Source organism: Triplophysa dalaica, chromosome 1 (genome assembly GCF_015846415.1).
Source record: "Triplophysa dalaica isolate WHDGS20190420 chromosome 1, ASM1584641v1, whole genome shotgun sequence".
Lineage (NCBI taxonomy): Eukaryota > Metazoa > Chordata > Actinopteri > Cypriniformes > Nemacheilidae > Triplophysa > Triplophysa dalaica.
The window spans coordinates 11,724,116-11,742,267 of NC_079542.1; the positions used below are offsets into that span (position 1 = coordinate 11,724,116).

At 38.6% G+C, this 18,152-nt stretch overlaps 1 protein-coding gene across 6 annotated transcripts in view; it reads left to right on the top strand.

Annotated features, from left to right (window-relative positions):
• Positions 1-17,262, top strand: part of mtss1lb (MTSS I-BAR domain containing 2b) — a 55,586-nt gene extending 38,324 nt beyond the window's left edge. Inside the window, exons 4-16 of one of the 6 annotated variants that reach the window (XM_056747545.1) lie at positions 1,024-1,108; positions 1,810-1,901; positions 1,993-2,067; positions 3,304-3,312; positions 3,963-4,120; positions 4,931-5,038; positions 5,301-5,398; positions 6,728-6,947; positions 9,849-9,923; positions 10,193-10,333; positions 10,874-11,047; positions 12,134-12,299; positions 12,466-17,262. In XM_056747545.1, coding sequence (XP_056603523.1) covers positions 1,024-1,108; positions 1,810-1,901; positions 1,993-2,067; positions 3,304-3,312; positions 3,963-4,120; positions 4,931-5,038; positions 5,301-5,398; positions 6,728-6,947; positions 9,849-9,923; positions 10,193-10,333; positions 10,874-11,047; positions 12,134-12,299; positions 12,466-13,241 — 2,177 coding nt within the window. In that variant the 3' untranslated portion in view covers positions 13,242-17,262. The remainder of the gene's footprint in view (positions 1-1,023; positions 1,109-1,809; positions 1,902-1,992; positions 2,068-3,303; positions 3,313-3,962; positions 4,121-4,930; positions 5,039-5,300; positions 5,399-6,727; positions 6,948-9,848; positions 9,924-10,192; positions 10,334-10,873; positions 11,048-12,133; positions 12,300-12,465) is intronic. The other 5 variants (XM_056747565.1, XM_056747581.1, XM_056747555.1 and 2 more) reach the window with 5 other exon arrangements.
• The last annotated feature ends 890 nt before the right edge of the window (positions 17,263-18,152 follow it).

Below are 18,152 nucleotides of genomic sequence, written 5' to 3' on the forward strand. Positions count from 1 at the left end.
TAATTTAGAAGACCTTTAAGTGAATAAGCTCATGTCTTGGCATCATGATTGACTCTTTGACCTTTGAGAGTGATGCAATGTAATATTATCGGTCAAATTAGGAATGCAAATGCAGACCATACTCAAACATTTAGTGAGAATAGTTATGATTTTGAGTCAGTTCTCACAAAGAGACGTTTGGCCTAGATGGCAGAATTTTGTGGTCACGGTGGGTGGGTGTCCTTTTTACGTTGGTCTCATTTAGATAAACCCTGAAAAACCTTGATTGTTAAACTACTGTAAGCCGCCTGGATGGCATTCTGCAGTCTGGTGCTGGGAGATCTAAGGTCAGCACAGAGCCAGATTTAATGCTGGAATTTATTTTCTTTACTCAGAAAAAAAGCTGAAAGTGCTAATGTGTGGTAAAAATGAGAAAATCAGTGCTTTCTGCTTCCAGCTTGTCATTTAGAAGCACACTGAGGCCTTCAATGTTTAGTGGACTGATACTTTAGTATGTTTTGAGTTACTTTACCAGCCAGTGTTTACTTTTTATCTTCAAACGTTTATTTTGTATGTTTTCATGTTATGTTTTATAAACTTTTTTAAGAACTTTGTCTCATTGGTACAATTTAAATGTCTGGTGCGGGTCCAGTTAACACTTCCAAACTTTATTTATCGCCTTCTCTGTTCAACAATTCAGTTTGACGTGTAAACACTTCGGTTAAATAGTAGGTTTCCAAGCCACCTTCTTTGGAAGAAAGCAGACTGCCTGTAATAAATACTGAGGTCAGGATTTTCCAAATGTTCACCCGCGTCTAAAAATAGCTTTATTTATACTCTGGCTACAGGTTACACTCACACATTAGGTAGTGCTTTCAATGTAACTGCTTCATGTATACAGCCTGAACTGTGTACATTTAGTAAAAGTGTCAATGTAAATATTTGAAGGACTGCTGTAGTCATTGTTGTTACTGTATATGCTACTATAATCATCTCTTGTTAAGTTTTGTTCTGACTGTTTTCTGTCAAATGTGTGTTCTGTAGGTGCCACCAGGGATATTGGATCAGCGCTGACCCGGATGTGTATGAGACATCGCAGCATCGAGGCTAAACTACGCCATTTTACTAAGTATGAACACACACCTTCTGTCGTCCACTTTCTGTGTCATTGTTCTCATTGTTCATAGCTATGAGTTATGAAACATTCAAATGTACACTACCGGTCAAAAGTTTGGGATTACTTGACAAAAATGTTTCTCATTCTCTTAAAATTGTTTAAATTGATGGTTTATGTTTCGGTGTTCGAAATCACTTGTGTTGACAAACATATAATTGTGCAAACATATTACTTTCTTGCTAGAAAACTACATTTTTTTTTAATGGACGATTTGGACAAAATAATGAATAAAAAGCAGGCAATAAGATCCAGCATAGACAGAAATTCATTCAATACTGTTTTAAAAGCGTCCCTGGTTGAGACATCAAGAAACTATCTTATAAAATGCCAAAAGAACAATTTTGCAAATTCAAATACTTTGAAGGTGCTAAAATAGATTGCAGTTCATTTATTTTGAATGCTTTTAGTCACAACATAATTCCCACAGTTGCAATTGGTACTATTCCGTGGTTTTGATGTTTATTATCATTCTAAAATGTGGAAAAATATATAAATAAAGAATGAGTGAGTTATCCCAAACTTGACCAGTAGTGTACATACTACACAGTCTGGGTTGAATTGTGTTTATCAAAAGCCAGAAGCATCTTAAACACTTTAGTTTTGTTCAACACTCAACACTTAACACTCTCTCTCTCTCTCTCTCTCTCTCTCAGTGCTTTGATGGATAGCCTAATAACCCCACTTCAGGACCGCATTGAAGACTGGAAAAAAACAGCCAATCAACTGGACAAGGACCATGCCAAAGGTGACTAAGCGCTGCCTTTTTCTATATTCACTTATATAGCTCATGCCATGATAAACAACAACGAAATGTCCACACATTTGTTTGTTCACAGAATACAAACGCTCTCGTCATGAAATAAAGAAGAAATCTTCAGACACCATTAAACTACAGAAGAAAGCCAGGAAAGGTAAACACTGAATTAAATACTTAACTAGACAATCAAAATTTGGACATGGTTCCTTACAACCAATGAAGACTACAAGGTAGTGCTGTCCTACAAGCAAGCACAAACAACATAAAGTCAAGTACAACTGTTGAATTACGTTACATCACACTAAGCAGAGAGGTTGATCGTATGTCAAGGACATTTCTTCAAGGTCAAAGCTGGCCATTTTTTGGATCTGAATAAGCTGTTGTTTGATCAATGTCAGTGTTGAATGTGCACTATTCACTGGCGTCTGTGGTAGAAAATGGACAGTCTCTGAAGTAATACATGTGTTTTTACAAAATCCGAATTGACTGGAAAGCTCTTCACGATGTGCTAGTTGTTTAGTCTACTGATCCATTTATATGAGAAAAACATACTTTGTAATGTGACTCCCTCTGCAGGCTAAAAAGCATAAGTGCATCCCTCATCTCATTTGCTAAGCAGTATCTGATCTCCTCCCAGCGGCCAATAATTTCTGCTCTTGAAGATAGGATGACAATTCTGTGTGTTACTAGGCAGACTCTGCTGTTAAAGATTTATCGTGTTAGAGGGAAAGTTCATCCAAATATTAAAACCATGTTAGAATTTATTGCCCTCGTGTCTTTTCAAACATGACTTTCTTTCATCCGTTTAACTCCGGAGAGGTTTAGCAAAATGTCGTGGATTCTATTCGATGAAAGCCGATGTTGACTAGGCGCTGCCAAGCTCCAAAAATATCAAAATAGCACTATCTTAAAAGCATCATGAATGTAGTCTTTGACAGCTGCCATATGACAGGTGTGTGGCGTACAGATAACTGTGGATGTTTTGCTACAGAAATATATTTTGTGTTGCTGAAAGTCATGCAGGTTTTTGAAAGCGGAAGATATAGAAGAATTTTCATTTTAGGATGAACTGTTCCTTTAAGAGTCAGATTTCCCATTATTTGTAAGACTGTTTGAGATTTAAAGGATACGGTATATTTAACACTGGTCCTATTTTTATTTGTGGTATGATTTGGCTGCTTGTCATTTTGGATTGATTTGGTTGCTGTTTTACCTTTGACCTTGCTGAAACAATTTGGCCATGCCATGAGCTGAATTGCTTCCTAATACTAACCCTAACACAGTGCTCTCCCTCCTTTCTCTCTCCTCTCTCTCTTTCTCTCTCTCTCTCATATCCTTCTTTTGGAAAACCTGTTTCTTTCTCTCTCTTTCGTCTCTTCTCCCTCTCTAGAGCTACAGGGTGAGTATGTTTCTCCACGATAAGCTGTTGCACTCTTAGATTCTCTCGTTCTTTTTCTGCATGGCCTTTTTACCTGGCTCAACAAAGTCATTCAAAAGAGACTGTTCTTCAGAATAAGATTTAACCTCCACATGACATTCTGAGCGAGTGATTTAGAATGACAGCTCCGTCTCGCTTTTTGCATGATTTTGCTGATTCTATCCCAGCATGCATTCTGCCTTTGTCTGGAAGTATTTCTAGTGCAGATTACTTTGCTTCCTCAGTAGGAGTTATGGCCATTTCTAACAATCTAGTCTGCATGAGTTAAACTTTTACCTTCTTCTGGGACATTTCATGTCTATCATTACGAGTAGAAGACAGAGTACTGAGTTTAAAGGCATTTGTCGTTGTGTAGCTGCTATTCGGAGTAGTTTATCATCTCCCGTGTTTTTTGTATCCATTACGTTTGTTGTTGTCGGAGAGAATATTGTGGCTCATATTCTAATGTTCATATTTTTCTCCCTTTTCCTTTTATTGCTTTTATGCTTTGTTAATACTCTTATTTCATTTATATCTTTCTGGCCATTTTTTCATTCTGTCCATTCTTTACCTTGTTTCATACCCACTCCTGTCTGCCTCTCTTCTGTCGTGTTCTCTGTCGCCCCCTTCAGGCCGTGGAGACCTACAGCCTCAGCTGGACAGTGCCATGCAGGATGTTAATGACATGTACCTATTGATGGAGGAGACAGAGAAGCAGGCGGTGCGGCGTGCCCTGGTGGAAGAGAGAGGACGTTTCTGTACCTTCATCAGCTTCCTGCAGCCCGTCGTGGTAAAGCTCATCTCACAAATGCACTTTTTACTATAATTTCACAAACTGAGCTTTAAAGGTGTCTTCGATAAGCGTTACACAGGGAAATATAGGAAACATCAATTAAAAGTCATTTTTGAGTTTGAATTATAAATCAAACTCGATTTTAATGCTGATTATTTTGCACACTTCATGAGTTATCAGGAAGTTATGAGTTATCAGGCTTATCCATATTCCCTATTTCATCTTTTAAATGAAATATTTTATGAAAAGGAGTTCAAACATAGACACAGTTAACAGATATATAGATATAGATAGATCCTTTATTAATCTCTGTGACATAAGGTTTTAGTTCAAGGGATATTTCACCCAAAAAATAAAATTCTGTCATAATTTACTCCCCCTCTTGTCGTTTCGAACCTGTATGACTTTCTTTCTTCTGCAGAACACAAAAGAAGACATTTTGAAGAATGTTGATATCTGTAAAGAGGTGGAACCCATTAGCTTCCATTGTATCGACACAAAATCAATGCAAGTGAATGGCAGTTCGGTCAACAACATTTTTCAAAATATCTTCTTTTGTGTTCTGTGAAAGAGAGAAAGTCATATAGGTTTGAAATGACAAGAGGGTGAGGTAATGATGACAGAAGTTTCATTTTTTGGTTAACTATCACTTTAAGGAAATATTCAGACAGGTGTATGCTTTTAGAAGATGGTGTATGGTATATGCTTTGCTTTTAGAAGTGTATGCTTTTTTGGTGTATGCTTTTAGAAGATGGACAGGTGTATCCTTTTAGAACCTTTGAACTTGTGGGCCTTTTGTGTTGTTAGAATGGAGAGATTGCCATGCTGGGAGAGATCACTCATCTCCAGGCTATTATTGATGACCTCACTGTTTTAACCTCTGATCCCCACAAACTACCACCAGCCAGCGAGCAGGTATACACACACAAACACACGCACACAAACTTGGTGTTTTTGGGGATTTTACATGGACATATTTTTTCTACTGCATAAACTGTATATTGTATCCCCATCCCCTAAACCGTATCCTCACACAAAACTTTCTGCATTTTTACCTTTTCATATAAACATCATTTAGTTTGTTTAAAACAGTTTTTCTCATATGGACCCAAAGATAAAAAATGCTGGTATTATTATCTTTATTTGAGACCAAAACTAACATTGTCTCTTTCTTTAGGTTATAAAAGATCTTAAGGGGTCTGATTATTCCTGGTCCTACCAGACTCCCCCCTCCTCCCCCAGCAGCTCCGGCTCCAGGAAAAGCAGCATGTGCAGGTGAGAGAGAGAGGTGTTAGTGTATGTTGACACAGTAAATTTGTATATGTGGTCACAGTAATTACTTTATTTCTGCTGTATTGTTTGTGTTGTGTAATGTGAGTTTGGCTTTTATTTAATTTGATAAATTGATACAATATTTTACCGTAATAACAAACGTTGCTGTTTGTTGCATAGCAGAAGCACAGTGTTTTGAAATAGCAACGTTAACTGCAAAATATAAATTGCGTGTTGGCAGTCTACCAATAATTTTTTTGTGAAGGAACATTTTGAATGTGAGTGTTTTTGAGAGAGAGAGAGAGAGAGAGAGAGAGAGACAGAGAGAGCTACTGCCGCTGCTGTTGCTCCACACAATCTCACTGTATGTTAACATCACATCTGTAAACCCCTTTATTACATCAGAATCCACAGTTCAATCTCACAGCACATACTTTGGTCGATAAAATGTTTTTTATTGCTTTAAACAAACACAGTTTAACACTTATTGATTTGTGTAATTCAGCCATTTATTTCCTGTGATTAAGTCAATAGTGTAACAGCAGCAATGACACTAAACATGTTTTTTTTTTACTCCATTAACAATTAATTTGCAATCAAGTGGCTGAAAAAGGACTTATAGGCTCGCAGTAACTTCAGCGCTGTGCTCTCCTAAGTGAATATTCCAGGTTAAATACAACTAAAACTCCAACAGCAGCATCCGTCTAATATTCATGTGTTCATGTTAATCTGGAATAGTGTTTTAAATGATATCACAATTACGGTTTAATAGTCACTTTTACATAACCAGTCCCATTTGGGTTTTCATTACACCATTAGCTCCAGGGCCAATTAAACCTTTGTGTTATGCAGTACCTGTTTGTGTTTGTGTGAACCACCTTGTATGGAATCAAAGGGGGCCGACACATTTAAACACAACCTTTGCTTTCCATACAAGGCCCCCTGTATCACACCTGTCAAACTTTGTCTTACACGTGTTTTTCCTTTGCCTCCCCTCACTCTAACTTTCATTCTCACCCATCACTGCTCGAAAACTTTATTTGTTTGTTCCCTTTTACCATGACATCACTCTTTCCCAAATATTTGATTATTTATTTTATATACCATTGTGTCAAAATTCCCTCATAAATCTCCCATTCCTATTTTATCCTATGATCTTTCTTTTTCATTTCTGTATTTGTTAATCATCTTGTACACCTCATCCTGTAATCCTCATTGTGATTTTGTGAATGTTATTCATGCACCTCCTCTTACTTCATCTCCCTGACATGTTCACTACTACATCTTGTATCCTGGTCCTTCGCCCTGTCACACCCTTCCTCACCCCTGCAGCAGTGTTAACAGTGCCCACAGTAGCGCCTCTCGGTCCTCTGGGGGCTCTCAGACTCACTCACCCGGTTCGTCCTGTCGCTACCGCAGCCTGGCCCAGCCGATGACCACTGCCGCCCACCGCCTCAGCAGCGTCTCCTCCCATGACTCCGGCTTCATCTCACAGGACGCCAATGCTTATTCCAAACCCCCGTCACCAATGCCCTCTGATATAACCAGCCAGGTATTTCATAATGACGTTTTGTATAAGAAATGTTTCAGAGAGATGTTTTCAGTTTCACTGTTGATTTGCATCACAAATTTTTTTTTTTCAGCGGAGTTGCTTTATGGAAATCACATATAGTGACCTAAAACTAGCAGAGTTATTAAAGTTTTGTTATATATTATATACTTGTTTTTTTATGTTCTGGTTTTAGTAGTTTTCCTTCATGTTTAGTTAATAATTGAAGCGACTCTTAACTTAAACTAAAACTTCACCTAAACTGAAACTTTAACAAAATGGTGTTGCAACATTTTTAACTTGAATAAATGAAGATTTATGTCTATACTTTATTTAATTTCAGTTAACATAAATGTGTACGTCTTAGGTTTAGCAAACTATAGACATGTGCACGATCAATCGTGGCTACCACAAATCCTGCTGAAACCGAGCTGGCTACGATAATGCAAGGTATCGATTATTTTATTGATGCGTATCTTGTCTGTGAAGCACGGCTCTGGGATCAGTAAGAAATGCTGCTCGATCTAAAAGCAGTGCGAGTTTGAGTCGCTTATAACGTGCAGTTAAAAAATCATGCTTGACACCTGTCAAGCATGATCATTATAAATATAATTCATTATCATGAAAATACCTGAGGAGGCTTGAGAACCAGTGATAAATACATGTCCTTAGGCATTTCCTAGAACTATGTGTGTTATGGTCTTCTTCTGCAGTGCGTATTTGAGTTTCTGTAGGGGATCGCCGACTGGCTTTCGGATGCAGCAGCATTTTACCATTCTTCACTCACAAGTTGTACATAAATCACGTGACATATATTTTCGGTTAATCGGGCAGATGTCTAACTGAAAACAAGCCATAAGTGTAAATATGAATTTAACAACCCCTATGGTTTCTGTTCAGTGACTGAAAAACTACGATCAGCCACACTTGATGTACTTTTCCATTATAAATAAACAGAAGATATAAAGGCTCTGCTTTGCATGAAAATGAGCTCTTCAAATTTCTCCCTTTTAAAAATAGGGTGATGCAATCTGAGCTTGAAGTAGCCATGGGTTTATCATCCTGTAATACGCCTATTTCACAAAATGGCGACAGAGACCGGAAGTAGGGGAAAACATTAATTCATTCATTTTTTTTCACACAGGCATTCATTTTATTTGCCAAATTCAAAAGTTAAATATGTTGTCCGATATATATTCATGGTTTACTGGGCGATGTAAAAAGAGGGAAAACAAAAATGACAAAAACATTGTTTTTTGAGCGATTAATTTATTATCAAGGTCTGATATATGTTAGACAAATCAGCATAAAGGGAGCGCTACATGCGTAGCATCTTCTGGTCTCCTCAACTGTTCTGTGTAGTGAACGGTGCTAGAGCATTGACCGGCGTTCAGCCTACTTCCAGTTTGTACACATCATGCTGTGAAATAGGTCTATTCTTATCTCTAGCAAAACAACAAGATTCCATGTATGTGAATGGGTATTACAGTGCCCTCTTGTGGGCAAGACTTTACATTGCACACCATTTTATGTGGCTTATTACATTATCTGGAAAAAATGGCACTACAAAATGGTGTTGATCAAACATACGTGTAAACTGTGCTTGTTCAGCATTGTATGTGGAATATATACTTATATCACAGAAGAGCTTATCTACATTTAGATTATCTCTATTAAACATTCCATGTTTAAGATAAATCCACTTGTCTTTGAGTCAAACTGCTACTTTCTCTCCTCACTGAAAAAAAAGATATTTTGTTCGGCTTTGATTCTGCTGCCTACTTAATGTATATTACATGCCTAAGAATTTATCTTAATTATTTAAGGGAAAGTTCAGCCATAAATGAAAGTTCTGTCATCGTTCGCCTCTAGTCATTTGAAACCTGATTGACTTTCACCCATACACTTCTATTGTATGGACACAAAACCAATGCAAATGAATGGGGGCCAGTTTACAACATTTGTCAAAATATCTTCTTTTGTGTTCTGCAGAATAAAGAAAGTCATACAGGTTTGAAATGGTGTAAATGATGACCGAATTTTTGGGTGAACTGTCACTTTACGCATAAGCTTGAGAAATAATGCCAAACACACTAGACAGTGTTTATTATTTCCTTTTGAGGTAGTGCATATAACTCCTCAACTTTTAAATCAAATTCATTAAATAATAGAAAAAAACTAGCCACATAAAATATACTGTAATATACAATAATATTTACGCTATTATATACAATATAACATCAATTAACTAATAATAAAAGCTGTTTCATGCTATAAAAGTATGCTATAAAAAAGCATAATATTAGTAATGTTAGTATAATTAAATATTTGCTATAATTGAAATTGTTGAACTGTCATAAATACCATAGTATTTTTTAATATTTACTGTAGTAAGGTTTGAAAATACTATAGTATCTTACTACACGTTATAATAGTAAATACTTTAGCGTAGTACATTGTTTTTATTGTGGGTGTCTAAATCTCTACAATTTTAGAACTGTAGCCATACTTTGGTCACTTTTGGAGGTTAACTTGGCAACACAAAATGACAGGCCAAGTAATTTGGTTAGTGTTTACCAAAAATTATTATATATATACATATTTACAATTATTTAAAAAAGATATGATTTATTTCCACACTTTATTAGCCAAAAAACAATAAGCACCTCTTTTAATAAATGTGATGTGTCAAATGTTAACCATATATGTTGTTTATGTTGCTTGTAAATGGATTAAAGTAAACATGTATGTTAATGTAATGTATTTTATACATTGTTTTTTAAAACTTGCATAACACGATACAAGCGTTAATGTGAAATATGGATGATTTTTTAAGCATCCATTTATTACAACCAAATAATTATTGTCCCATCTGAGATTTGTCTGGAACTGTCTCTCTTACAGAAATCATCGAGTTCAGCATCTTCAGAGGCGTCTGAGACCTGTCAATCAGTTAGTGAGTGTAGCTCACCTACTACAGTAAGTATACACTATGACATGAATTTTCTGTAACTGTATGTGCTATCGTGCATTGTTTGTATATGAGACCTGTGTGGTTTCTGCTGTTGATGGGCTCTTCACTCCCCTGCTGGTTTTAGCATTTTCTCATCACATCTGATCTTCCCTTGCCACTCTCAGCATGTGTCTGAAAAGCGGTGGCCGCACACAAAGCCTTCACTGCCCCTGTGTAAGGGGAGGGATACTATCACTACTCTGACGGTCTCAATCTTATCTCTATCGTTCCGCAGTTTGGCTCGTCCTTCGCTACCTTCCGCCCTGCTCTCTCTCACACTGGCTCCATCAGGCCTTTCTTTGTCATACTTCCTGCGTCCCCACCCTTTAACCGCTCCCCTGGATCCAACACACCCTCTCCCACATCTTGCTGGAAGGTTTGTCTCCATTGGCACTTTTTCATTGCAGTTTTTTTTTTTGTGTCCATGCTTGCATGTTGAATATGCGCCTCCCTGTTGAAAAGATCAATGCTGGTCAACTGGATATTTTGTGTTTTCTGTTACACGTTGTCTGGTGCCAAACCAGCACTGACCATCATAAACCAGCTTGGACCAGCAATCTCATCTTTTCAGCAGGGCTCCTGATTTACGCTTGACAAAGTTCTGCTTGGTTTCATCCTGCTTAACCATTCATTAAGCCATTTTGCTTTTTAACACACTGCATTAATGTTTGCTGTTTTATCCTGGTTTCAAATCTCTAGCTGTGAGATTTGTTAAACCGAGAAGGCCACGGAAGGTACCCGTGAGTTCAGTGACACAAACACAGCGAATTGGCCGTTTTCTAAAGCACATGATACTCAATCCAACCGGGTTTAAAGGACACTCAAACTGCTGGATAGTCGGCCGGTGATCTCTCTTGCCCTTGAGAACCATACAATGCTTATTTTTACCCAGAACTAACCACACCTACTTCTTTAGGATTGGTCCAAGGTAGCTTCCAATGAGCAGCCATTAGCCAGCACAATTCAGAGGAGGAAAGAGGCTGATAGGCTGAGGGAGGCAGAAACCTCTCCTCAGTCTCAGGGATATTCTGGGATGCATTCAGAAGACCCTCAGAGACCAAGGATGACCCCGGCTACTATAGCTGCGAAGGTAAGCTTCAGCAAATTTGAAAAATGCATCAAAAACGTAATACCTCACATTTTTCATTGTGTGAAAGCAAAATGTAGTTTAAAGTTTGAAGTTGAAGATGTTAAGTAAATAAAAAGGGTATATATCTATATATCATATGCAATAACTTTCAAAAGCTTAGGGTCATATACTCTTTGTTTATGAACATTTTCCCCACCTAATATTAACAATATTAAAACAAAGCTCTGGAGTTACACACATGTTACATAAAGGAATTATGTGTGCAAAGAGACTATAACAAAGCAAACCATTTTATCAGTTTTAACTTCAATATAATCACACTTTTCCTAGAATTTGCAGAAACGAACTCTCATTTTACCATACACAACTCTTGAGGTCTGACCATGGGATCTTTTATGCTTTTATGGTATATATGGTTTCATCTGACACACCGGTCTATCTTTGGTTATCGATATGGGTAGTGCCGACTAGTAATATAACAATTTATTTTATAATTAATTGATATTAAGATTAATATTGTATATTCATTGTATAAAAATTAAATTATAATTGTTAAACAGTTGATTCTTTGTGAAGGTCAACCGGAAGTTAAGTTTGGGCCACATGACATTTGTCAATGTTGTTGCTGCTGAAACTGTCTAGTATTGATATGCTTTTATTTGCCATTTCCTTTATTATTCAGTCCACACATCATTTCAAAAACGTTGCAAAAATAATTTAAAACATTTATGCATCTCCAGATTTTTCAAAAAAAGTTTTTGAAAACTTAAGTTGATAATTGTAAACTTTATTCATCAAAATGACATTTTTAAACCCTTTTATTATAAAAATAAAATGATTGCTTGAATTTAACTTTTATAGCTTTAACTACACATATTTATGATTATGAAATCTTATTACAACTACTCCTAGACCCACTCGCTCACTGTGTGATCCGATACGTCTTTGGAAAACTGCAGTTTTGTGGCAAAAATACACAGTATTTAAGCAATTGTGTAGACTGATGAATTTGCACAGTTTGTCCGAAAGCATATTAAAACATTATAGAGGCATGTTTTCAACAACTGATGTTTGTATATTGGTCAGCATGGGGAGGAGGTCTCTCCAGCTGCTAGTGATCTGGCCATGGTGTTGACACGAGGACTCAGCATGGAGCAGCAGAAGAGCAGCCGAGATTCCCTTCAGTATTCCAGTGGATACAGCACACAGACCACCACACCATCTTGTTCAGAAGATACTATCCCCTCACAGGGTAACACACTCACAAGCACCCACATTTACTCTCATGTATACTCCCACGTTTACTTTCTAACTCACAGCCGTTATTATGTGCTAATAATATTAAAAGTCAAGTGGTTGGGGAGTTCAGAAAAGACCTTACTTTAATGATTTTATTGGTGGCTGTGTTTTTTTATCAGGCTCTGATTATGATGCCTATTCAGTCAATGGAGACACGGAGGCCGATGGCCAAGCTGAATTCGATAAATCCTCCACAATTCCCCGTCACAGTAATATCGCTCAGAACTACCGGCGCATGATACAGACTAAACGCCCCGCCAGCACTGCAGGCCTGCCAAGCGGAATCGGTGCTCTGGGTGGACCACCTGGGGGAGGCGGTGGGGGTGGTTTGCACGGCACCGCCACCATTCGCAGAACGCCATCTACCAAGCCCGGAGTGAGACGCACCCTCTCCAACGCTGGCCCTATACCTATTCGCCCACCCATTGTGCCAGTTAAGACCCCCACTGTGCCTGACTCGCCCGGCGGATACATAGGCCCCCCCGCCCGTGTGGGTAGCGAAGAATGTGTCTTTTATGTGCCAGACGACGGCTCCCCGGGGGCTCTGGAGTACGTCAAGGCCTCTCCAAAACGCTTGAGCTTGCCCAACACGGCCTGGGGCGCTGGGGGCGTGGGCGGTTTGGAGATGAGCGTGTACAGCCAAGCGGGTGAAGAGGATCATCTTCTGGCCGCCAACCGTCATAGTTTGGTGGAGAAGATCGGGGAGCTGGTGGCCAGCGCTCATGCCATAGGCGAGGGCCAGTTTCCTTTCCCCTCAATTCCGAATCAGCCCCCTCCAGGCCCCGAGTCCCAGCCTGACCCGGAAGAGGGTGAGGACATGCTGGTGTCTATCCGTCGAGGCGTCCGACTGCGCAAAACCGTCTCCAACGATCGCTCCGCGCCACGGATTTTGTGATGGCTCATGGAGAAACAAGACCGAAGAAAACTTCGAGTTGACTCTTTAGCAAATGAGCTTGAAGAGGATAAAAAAAATCAATAAATGTTTAAAGTCAATAGAGCAAATACGTGATGAAATAATGAATAACAATAATGAAAAAAGTTAATGATATGTAACAGCAGGCCGAGGCCAATATAACTCGTAGCGTGTCCGAACGCATGTTTGTCTTATTAACACGCCCATCACCACGGGATAGTTGAACTGTAGTGAGACAATGAACTACTGAAAGAATCCCGGACCAGGATGTTGGAGGATTTTCTGGCCCTCTATGGTCCCCCTTAAATAACAGCCACCCCAAACTATGGACCCCAGGAATCAGTGCCGGAGAAGCTCATCTTTATTTCAGGGGCGTTTCTCAAATCCTGCCCTCCACAACACCTTGTTTAACCCCGTCCCCACCTCCAGTGAATATGATATCACATTTTGAAAGTGTTTATGGTGTTTGGTCTGATAGTCGAGCTGGAGGTGGGCTGGGTTCTGCTGCAGGTCAGCTTGTGGTTGGCGTAGAGGGACGGGATTTATATTTTGTTTATACGCTTCTGTTGTATTCTGTTTTTTCTTGTTTGCTTTATTTACCAGACGAGCAGTTAATCCACCTAACTCTTAGTAGTATGTTTGTGTCAGGTTTATGGATTTGTGGAGTTAAGGTGAGAAACCGCCGTGATAATATGGAGCAATAATGTTTTTTTCCCTTTTTTTCGATGATAGGGGAAGGTTCAGCTTTTAATAAAGCTGTATGGTTTCAGGTGTCTTCAGAAGCTTTTGAAGACGGTTACTTCTTGTTTAATAAGTGTGGCTTATTTAAGTAAATAAGGATGAGAAATGAGCACTTTTAAGGTGAAGTTTTGACCACTAGTTGTCACTGTGGCCACACTGTGTGTGGTGAATGCTGTGAGAGGACGCGGTCCCATGCCCTGCGACACACAGAGATGATGCGTATGATGATGTCAGAGAGAGAGACAGGACGTGAGGCAGAGATGGGAAGAATCAGAAGAATGATTTGGAAAGTAAGTTGAGTGATATATTTAATTTCCGATTTGAGTTTGTAAAATATATTTTTTCAGGAACTTGTTGAAAGAGCTTAGATGAAGGCACATACCTGGCTGCCATTTTTGGGGACTTAACGGATCTGCGGAAGGGAAGAAGGGACGAAAAAACGAGAGAATGAACTCGAGGAGGAAAACTCATCCAGTTATTTATGATAAAAGCATTCCACTGCCTGTCATAGATGACATAGGAATAAAAACCGACCAATCGGAAAGTCGCTGGTTACTCTGAGCATCGTTATTTACCACAGTACTGTAACCGGAACGGTGATTCCCTGTTATCACCTGACGGGAGGAACACAATGCTCTGATGATACTGGATGGTGATATAGGAGGTCAAAACATAGTTTTAGTCCTGTAGTGTCTGTTTGTGAGTGACTTTCTGTTCTCCCAAGACTCCCTGTCAACCCTGCAGTCATAAATAGTGTTGTTGCTTGAGAAATCCACGACAAACGTCAGCCGCTTACTAATTTCTTCCTGACTTTCGATTCGCTTTTATTTATTTTGCGTAAGTGGAGCACTCTGTTGTAGGAATGCCTGTAGCATAAAAAACGAACTATGTACATCTGCTTTGCCACAGTGAGTATGGATGTGCGTGACTGTTCTAACTTCTGGTGAAAATAGTGCTGTTCTGGAACACTTGGACCATAATCGAGCAAGATGAAACGAAAGAACAGGGCTAACACTATTTAAAGGGACAGTTCACACAAAAAAAATACTGTCATTTAGTCACCCTTGAGTTATTCCTAACCTGTATAAATGTCTTTTTTCTGATATGAATACAGAAAAAGATATTTGGAAGAATGCTTGTAACCAAACGGTTCTCGGATTCCATTGACTTCCATAGTAGGAAAAATTACTACGGTAGTCAAAAGTTCCCCAGAACTGTTTGCTTCGCTACATTCTTCAAAATATCTTCTTTTGTGTTCAACAGAACAAACTAAATTTGTCCAACCATGGTAGTCCTCGGGGTTCCACGAACTGTTTGGTTACAAGCTTTCTTCAAAATATCTTTCTCTGTGTTCATCAGAACGAAGAAATTTATACAGATTTACAACAACTGGAGTGTGAGTAAATAAAGACAGACATTTTATGGGTAAACTGTTCCTTTAAGGCCAACAATGAAAGAGCAGAACATAATTCTGTATATATTCATACACTTGCACATACAACGTAAGTAGGTGGACAGTCTCAATGTCTCTTAAGTTTCAAGTTAGACAAAAAAGCATTATGTATTATTTACATATGCAGAGCATGCATGCAGAACTTCATTTTGCTGGTTTTCATGGCAGAGTTAGTGCAAGTGAAAGAGACTTGAATGGTTAAGAATGAGAAAGTAGAATGAGGTGAGAAAGATGAGGCCGGTGGACAGTAATTGGTGAGAGAAACAGAAAGGCAGCGGAGCGGAGAGGAGGTGAAGAGGAAATAAGAGAGAAGAGTCTGATTGCATGTAGTCGGCTCACTGTTGTCTCTTTATTGTAATGTCAGTCTCAGCGGGGTTCTGCCCCCGAGGTCATGAAGCACGATGACAGTTAAAAGCCCCCGGAGGAAACTGGGGGATGGAAGAAAAACAATCTGTCACTTCTCAGCTGTCAGCGTCTCGATACCCACCCACATGCAGCAGCGTCGACTCTTTTGGTTCTCAGGTGATTATTCGGGCGTTTGTGCAGCCATGTTTAACATTACTCATGTCGCGCTCATCTGTCTCCTGCTGTACGTCATGATGTGCTATGCGTAGGTGTCCGTATGTTCGTATGTTAGACCTCACAGATTAGCTGTGAAAATGAAATCATTGGCCTGTTTTCTAAAGCTCAGGATTCACAGATAGTGAAAGATGTGGTTTAGAAACGTGTTCTTTGGTGGTGTGTATGTTTCTTTTTGAGGGCAATAATTTGACATTTGTTTAATCTAACATGGTCTCACAACTGATTGCTCTGTTGTAAACGTAGGCTTTTTTGCCACCCCCCCCACACACACACACAAACACATATTAAAAGAAACAAGTGGCTTTATTTCTGCCTGTGCGTATAATTTGTTAAGCCAAACTAATGCCAAATAGAAGTGAATTGGCCAACCTGGTTGTTTACGTTGAGTAACAACTAACCAAATGATGTATAGAGTTAGCGCACAATCATTAAATATAACGTCAGCCTTATGCAACTTTATGCCTTTGACATTCACGTGCTATAACCCTCAGTAACTTTTCACCATCTGCGGTTTCATTTCCAATCGTGTATCACACCTCTCACATAACCGTAGACAATACATGAGCATGTGGCACCGCCAACCGAGGGACGAAATACTAATTTAGACTGGAACACTCGCATCCCCCTCCTCGCGTTCCATTCCTCGAAGATGCCCTGATAGACACCTGTCTCCCACGCTCAGTTCAGCCACGACATCGCAATCTCCCCTCGCTGCCTTGGTCGTGTGCTCGCGGAGGACTTGGAAAGCGGGTGTCATGGAAACTGAAATGGGTGTCTTAAGCTATCAGACTGACTCACAGTCTCTTCTTTGCTGCTCACACACATACACACACAAGGAGCATCACGCACTCCCTCGTTTCCCCAAACTTCATAACAGTCCTAAAAAAGCAGGCTTCATAGCTCAACACATTTAGCCAGTGTATTTTATTACGTTTCATAATTTCATACTTGTGTACAAGATTAATGTGCATTTGTTTTTTGAACAAGCCAAGCCCCTTCCTCTGAATTAAATAATGCTACAGGTGATGTTGTCTTTGTTTCTGCTTCCTCTCTTACGCTCCTTAATTTATTGTGCCGTTTTCCTAAAGCTATTTTGCCACTGTTGTTGATAACATTATTTCCTTTTTGGTCATATTTATCCTTCTAATTTTGTTAAGTTTAGTCACAGCTATGTAACACAACACACTGTGATGATTCCAGTATTAATAAAGTTGTACTTAAACTGTGCGAGGTCATGGTTATTTATTGAATCTCATTTTGTTATCAAATGTGACAGGCATTTATGTTAGGGATGTTGGGATGGTGGTAGACTAATGGTAATGGATGTAGGCTTCTGTCCCAAGTAACCAGTTGTTGGGGTTATCATACACAAGACTGGACATTCTTTTCTGATCCTTTGAACAAGATATATTATTGGCTAAATAACAAGTTGCAGTTATTATTAACAATTTATACAAAGGAAAATGTTTGCACCTATCAGTTAATCCAATTTAAATTAAGCAATATACTCTATCCAATGTAAATGTAGAATAAAATACTTCATATGAGATAACGCACTGTATGTACAATATTTTATGTCAATGATATGTGTATTTTTAGTTGAAATCCATAATTTTTGCATTCTGTCCTGATGTCTGTTTAGAGCATAAAATGCAGGCTGCTTTACGTGTCTTTAGAACTACATTTCCCACAAAATCTGACCAGACAGCTCATAAATCATTATTTTAAGCTACAGTTGTAAATGTGACAAGAATATTTTTTTCTCTACTAATTTAGTTTGTTTGCAAAAACAGAACTAAGATTTAAACAAATATATGTGTTTTATTGTTGTGTTGTTATTGTGCAATTACTATCAATCAAACTGCAGTTGGGTTGTTTTGATTAAGTAACAATAATGAACAAAATACAGCTAACTAACACATGCGCATAAAAACATGATTACATAAAAAACATGTTTTTTTGAAAGATTTTAACAACCGAGTTCTCCACATAAACTCTACATTTGTAAACAAACAAAAAATGTTTACAGAATTCAATGGCACATTTAATAGAAATTGATTTTGACATTTTATAGAAACGGCCTTACTAAAGGGACATCACCATACCTTTACCTTTAT